Here is a 6,267-nt window from a genome sequence, read left to right on the forward strand (position 1 = left end):
TCCATGATTCGATGTCGAAATCAAGAAGGTGTTTCGGTCGTCTAGTTGCAAAGGTCTGCTAATATCTAGGTTGTTTGGTATTTCAGTCTAACAACTTTGCTGAAATCCAGCTGCTTGTGCAAGACTGTCACATCGGAGAGGCACCGCGTTGCATTGGGTGTTGGACCCTGAAATCACACTCTTTCTTTGCCAAAACTGAGCCTTGATGGCTTACGTCTCTGCTTGCCACCATCGTCCTCCTCCTCGACATCGAAGCTGGCTCATCAACCGACTCGACTGCGACACACCGCGTGATGCTGCTGCAGCTTCGTGCACACAGAAGCAGCCGTTCGCTATGAGTTCGACGGCTCAGCTGGTGGAATGTCCCAGCTGTCAACTCAAGCTGCCCCTCTCACAGCTCAATCCGCATCTCGACCGATGTCTTTCCGCTGAGACGTCTCCGAACGGCAAGGCGGACCAATGGAGCGGTATCTTTCCCAGCTCTTCTACATCACAGGCGTCACCTCGAGGCTCGAAGCGGCCAATCGAAAGCACAGCGCAAGCCACCCAGCTCGTCAACGATGCGGCTGCTCCTGCCAGCGATGGCGATACTAAGCGACTCAAATCCGACCCGAGCCTCAACGGTCACGCCGCCACCTCCAACAGCAATGGCACTTCGAACGGACACTTTCAACTACCTCAGCCAGTAGCCTCCACCTCGCGCAGTCGCATCGATGCAGCCAAACCCTTTGCCGAGCGAATGCGACCCCAATCGCTCGACCAATACGTCGGCCAATCCGACGTCGTCAACGGCCCCCTCAAAATGCTCCTTCGCCAAGGCAAGATCCCCTCCATGATCCTCTGGGGTCCACCCGGAACCGGCAAGACCACTCTCGCCCGTCTCTTGGCTAAATCAGCCTCTTCCCCGTCATCATCGTCATCCCAAGCACCGCCACCACATCGATTCGTAGAGATTTCCGCAACCAACTCTGGCACCTCCGATGTCAAGAAGATCATGGATGAAGCTCTTCATCGGCTCCAGCTCACCGGTCAACGCACGCTCCTGTTCATCGACGAGATCCAGCGCTTCAGTCGTGCCCAGCAAGACGTGTTCCTACCCGCGGTCGAGAAGGGACAGATCGTGCTCGTGGCAGCTACCACCGAGAACCCTTCGTTTCGACTGCAATCCGCTCTCATTTCGCGGATGCGCGTGTTCATCCTCACCAAACTCAGCGTCGACGAATGCTGCCAAGTCCTACGAAATGCTTTAGCTTGTGTCAAGCAAGAGTCTCTGGACGGCGCTGAAGACGCCTCGGTAGCGACGCACATCGACGAAGATCTGATCCGTTGGATCGCCAACATGGCCGACGGAGACGCTCGTTCCGCATTATCCGCCCTCGAACTCGCGCTCTCCACCACCGACCCATCTCTGCCACCTTCATCGAACCTGACGCGTCTCAAAGCAGCGCTCAAACGCACCGCCCTCCAGTACGACCGAACCGGCGACATGCACTACGACACCATCTCTGCGCTGCACAAGTCGATCCGCGGGTCGAACCCGGACGCGGCGCTCTACTGGCTTGCGCGCATGGTGTGCTCCGGCGACGACCCGCTCTTCATCGCGCGCCGTCTGATTGTCGCTGCTTCCGAAGATGTCGATACGCTCGAAGCGCTGCAGATGGCTACGGCCACGTACACCGCCTGTCAGGTGGTCGGCCTGCCGGAGTGTGGCGAGAATCTGGCGCAGTGCGTCGTCTTCCTGGCCGAGGCAAGCAAGAGCACGAGGAGCTACAGAGCGTGGAAGAAGGCGAAAGCCCTCGTGGAGGGCGGGTACAACGAGCCGGTACCGATGCATATCAGGAACGCACCGACGAAGCTGATGAAGGATCGCGGGTGGGGCAAGGAGTACAGGTACGAGCCGAGGTTTGCACATCCCGTCCATCAAGAGTATTTCCCAGAAAAGCTGAGGGGCACGAGGTTCCTGTCCCCGCCACCAGAGGAACAACCCCAAGAGGAAGAGGAAGCACAGACGGACTGGCATCACAAATCCATGCAGACGAAGATGGAGAGCACAGCAGGAGTGGGTCCGGGATCGTGCCAACGCATCTTCGAGCTGGGCGCACGATCGGTCGATCTGGATCTGTTGGACGAATGGGAGCGAGAACGTAACGGCGGTAAGGAATGGAGTGGTAGGAAACGGCTGCACGAGTTGTTGGATAGAATGCAAGCGGAGGAGCAGGACGCGAAAGAGGGGCAAGTGACGTAATGAAGAGTTGTTTTGAGGGAGTAGGTGGATATGTACAGAGTTTATGGTCGTGTTTGAGAGAGAGAGTCATGGTCCTGAAGAGCAAGGGTGGTGGTGGTTTACTTGCGACCGTAGACGGTCTTTCGACCGAGATCGAAGGGGACGTACTTGTGACGGATCATGTGTCTGTACCGAGCGAAAGTAATTCCCATCTGGTTAGCGATACCGTTTCTTCTATCTTCGACCAGCTCTTTGAAACTTACTTGATCTGTCTTCGCATGGTGATGGTGAACAAAATGCAGAAGTACATCAAAAGGATCGGCCAGAAGACGGGTACGTCGAATGCGCTGCTCATTGTCGCCAGAAGACTCAGTACGATGGCCTGCGTTGCTGACAACCAGAACTTGAACTCTGGCAACCTCCTGATGAACGGTCTGAACTCGTCGTCGCCCGAGCTCCCATTCAACCCTGCACCACCTGCACCTCCGAACACACCGCTCATCAACCCGCTCCCACCACCTCCCCCGGAGGATGCCTTTGAGGCGGACGTGGGCAGACCTGGTTCTCCCTCCTCTACATCCTGTTCTGCGAGATCCGCCTCGTAACTAGGATCGAACTTCGGTGTCAGGAATGCGAGGAACAGGTTGAGGAGGTAGATGAACAGAGCATAGCAGACGATGTACCACCCCTGCGACAGGACGATTCGGAGCAAAAAGATGAAGAGCAGAAAGGCGGAGGCACCCCAACGATGGAGAGGGTAAGGGGTGGTTTGATCGAGGAACGACTGGTAGCGCTGTTGGAGCTGGTTGGTTTGTGCGAGAAACTGTTGGATCTGAGGTGGGGCGGTGGAGCCGAGGCCGTCGTCTGGATTGTCGGCTCTCATCATCTTTGCCTGCGAGTAAGGATCGGATGGAACTGATGTGATGAATGAAGGAAGAGGATGACAAGGAGATTGAGTGTTTGAGAGAGTGTTGATGATGCAGGCTGATCCCGAATGCCGAGCTGTGTGCTGCTTGCCAGAGTTCCAACACACGTTGAGAAAAGCATTTCTTCTTCGGGTTCACATCACCAACGCGCGACACCCTCTCGCTCTCTTTCGCCGACAGCAAATGCACCGACCGCACAGCCCTTGTTCGACCCAAAGACTCAGCCTTCCACGCGTCTCTCCCACAAGGGTCCTGTCTCTATGAAAGCCGGTCGTGATGCGCGCTTCTCCTTGGGTTTTAAACGAAAATGTTACACCGAGGCGCAGAAAGAAAAGCCAAGAAATTGTTTGTCGACAAGTCGTTATCGCGGCGCGGAAGATCCGAAACCCTGGAAGCTCAAAAAGAGGGTCCGGGAGCGAGCAGGGAAACCGATCCTGCAGGTAAAGTTACAGTTCCTGTGTGTGATTATTTTTCGTGCGTCATCCCGCGGCAGATGTGCAGCCGCCGACAAGGAACGGCTGTCAGCAACAGTACAACAGCTTCAAGAGTCTGGCAAGCAGAGCCAGTCAGGGCGGCGGTTGTGCCGATGTCGTTGAGATCGCACATGCTCACGCCAAGTTGCTCCTGCCATCGGAACATTTTGCCGATTGACGTGCAAAGCGAGTTGTGTTCATTCATAAATTGGCGACTGTCGTTCTTCTCAAGGTGTCCCTGATCATCGTCTGCCCCCATCATCGTCACTACCATAAACACCGATCTCGTTGCCGCAAGCCTCCCGTCGGCATCGGCTGCTCCGTTCTCTTCAACATGGTCGCCGCACGCGCTTGGTCTAGTCTCCCTGCTCCACGCGCTGGCATTCGCACTCTGCCAGCGACTCTGCCGCGATCCACCTTCTCATCCTCTGCGCGAGTCCGCAGCGCATCCACGCCGCTCAATGAAGCTGCCGGAGCTGCGCTCCCCAAGAAGGCAGGCATCATCCGCAAGACCCTCCGCTTCACAGGCTACACCGTCGGCTCCATCGTCTTTGGCCTCACCGCAGCCACCGGCATCATCCTCGCACACGATGCCCTCACCTACCGCGAAGCACACGTCGGAAACGTCCCACTCAACCCGCTGGCGCTTTCTCCCAAGACCGGTGGTCCCAAGAATCTGCCCATTCTCTCGTCCTATCCTGAGGATGAGCAGGATGAGATCAGCAAGAAGCTGGCCGAAAAGGAGAGGCTCGTCATCGTGGGAGGTGGCTGGGCAGCTGTCGGGTTGCTCAAGTCGCTCGATCCTGAAAAGTACAACGTCACCCTGATCTCGCCCAACAACTACTACCTCTTCAACCCGCTGCTTCCTTCCGCTGCTGTTGGCACCGTCGAACCCAGATCGCTCATCGAACCTATCCGCAAACTCCTCGCTCGCGTCCACGGACACTACATCCAAGGCTTCGCCACCGACGTCGTCATGGGCGAAGACGCACTGCAGAACACCGGCTCCGAGCGCCTTCTCGAAGTCAACGTCATCAGCGGCGACGACTGGGATGGCGAGACCCTCTGCGGCGGCGGCACCGGCTCCGAACGCAAGGAGACCGTCGGCAAGAGCATCTACGTACCCTACGACCGCCTCATCGTCGCCGTCGGCAGCGTCACCGCCAACCACGGCGTCCCCGGACTCGAGAACTGCTTCCACCTCAAGACCATCGGCGACGCACGCAAGATCCGCTCGCACATCCTCGACAACCTCGAGATCGCCGCGCTCCCCACCACCTCGGAGCAGGAACGCAAGCGGCTGCTCAGCTTCGTCGTCTGCGGCGGTGGTCCCACGGGCGTCGAGACGGCGGCAGAGATCTCGGACATGATCAACGAGGACGTGTTCGACTACTTCCCCAAGGTGCTCCGCTCCCAGGCGCAGGTTCACCTGATCCAGTCGCGCGAGCACATCCTCAACACCTACTCTGAGAAGATCTCCGAGTACGCTGAAGCCAAGTTCGCCAGGGATGCGGTCGACGTCATCGTCAACGCCCGCGTCAAACGCGTCGAACCGGACCGCGTTGTCTACACCACCAAAGACCCCCGCACCGGGTCCGTGACGGAACTCGAGGTTCCCTCCGGCTTCACCCTGTGGTCGACCGGCATCGCCATGTCGCCCTTCACACGCCGAGTCACCGAGATCCTCCCCAACCAATCTCACCTCAAAGCGCTGCAGATCGACTCGCACCTCCGCGTCAAAGGCGCCCCCCTGGGCACAATGTACGCGCTCGGCGACGCCTCCACCATCGACACGCGTCTCATCGACTACCTCTACGACTATGTCGATCGCTACGACACCAACAAGGACGGCAAACTCTCCTACTCGGAATTCGAGACCTTCGCCAAAGCCATCCGACACAAATTCCCCATCGCCTCGAAACACTTTACCAAGTTGCGCGAGATGTTCAATGCCTACGATGTCGATCACGACGGGCAGCTGAATCTGAACGAGATCGCCAATGTGCTTATCGAGACGGGGAACAAGATGACCGCGTTACCTGCTACGGCGCAGGTGGCAGCGCAACAGGGGCACTACTTGGGGGACAAGCTGAACAAGCTCGCGGCGAGACGCGATGCAGGCCAGGACATGCACCCGCACACGGCCGAGGACGTGCACGACGTCGACGACGAGGTGGGCAAGCCGTTCCAGTACAGAAACCTGGGCAGTCTGGCGTACATCGGCAATGCGGCGGCGTTCGACCTGCCCATTCCTGGGGGTAGCTTTGCAGGGGGGTTGATTGCGATGTACGCGTGGAGAAGCTTCTACCTCAGCGAGAGCGTCTCGATGAGGACGAGGGCGTTGCTGTTGGGCGATTACATCAAGAGGGGCATCTGGGGCAGGGATCTGTCGAGGATCTGAGTTATGATTAGCCGAGTTTTTTTCATTGTGTTTATGCGAAGAGATGGAAAACGCATGGTTGGCCGTCGAAAAGTTCCGGTGTGTGTGTGTGTGTGTGATTCAGAGTCGATTGTGGGCAAGTGACAGCGAGAAGTTGGCTGTGAAGATCACCGTTTGCGAAGGATCAGCGCGGAAACCCGCTGTTCGATCAGAACCTCGGTTTCTGCAAACACAGTCGAAGCGCTCTAAACCCCCCCCCCCCCC

The 6,267-nt window shown here is 57.6% G+C and overlaps 3 protein-coding genes across 3 annotated transcripts in view; 2 read left to right on the plus strand and 1 right to left on the minus strand.

The window, feature by feature from the left end:
- Window positions 1–205: 205 nt before the first annotated feature.
- On the plus strand, window positions 206–2,245 carry PHSY_006768 (hypothetical protein; the record flags this gene model as incomplete). Its single annotated transcript, XM_012337366.1, has 1 exon — window positions 206–2,245. The coding sequence occupies one exon, from the start codon at window positions 206–208 to the stop codon at window positions 2,243–2,245; it is 2,040 nt and encodes a 679-aa protein (XP_012192756.1).
- Window positions 2,246–2,343: 98 nt separating this feature from the next.
- On the minus strand, window positions 2,344–3,110 carry PHSY_006769 (ER to Golgi transport-related protein; the record flags this gene model as incomplete). Its single annotated transcript, XM_012337367.1, has 2 exons — window positions 2,344–2,410; window positions 2,488–3,110. The coding sequence occupies 2 exons, from the start codon at window positions 3,108–3,110 to the stop codon at window positions 2,344–2,346; spliced, it is 690 nt and encodes a 229-aa protein (XP_012192757.1).
- A 300-nt stretch (window positions 3,111–3,410) lies between these two features.
- The window catches only part of PHSY_006770 (hypothetical protein), a gene marked incomplete at both ends in the record, with an annotated part of 6,166 nt that continues 3,309 nt past the window's right edge, over window positions 3,411–6,267 (plus strand). Inside the window, 2 exons of the mRNA XM_012337368.1 lie at window positions 3,411–3,590; window positions 3,856–5,909. Coding sequence (XP_012192758.1) covers window positions 3,411–3,590; window positions 3,856–5,909 — 2,234 coding nt within the window. The remainder of the gene's footprint in view (window positions 3,591–3,855; window positions 5,910–6,267) is intronic.

This window comes from Pseudozyma hubeiensis (genome assembly GCF_000403515.1).
Source record: "Pseudozyma hubeiensis SY62 DNA, scaffold: PHS61, whole genome shotgun sequence".
NCBI classification, from domain to species: domain Eukaryota; kingdom Fungi; phylum Basidiomycota; class Ustilaginomycetes; order Ustilaginales; family Ustilaginaceae; genus Pseudozyma; species Pseudozyma hubeiensis.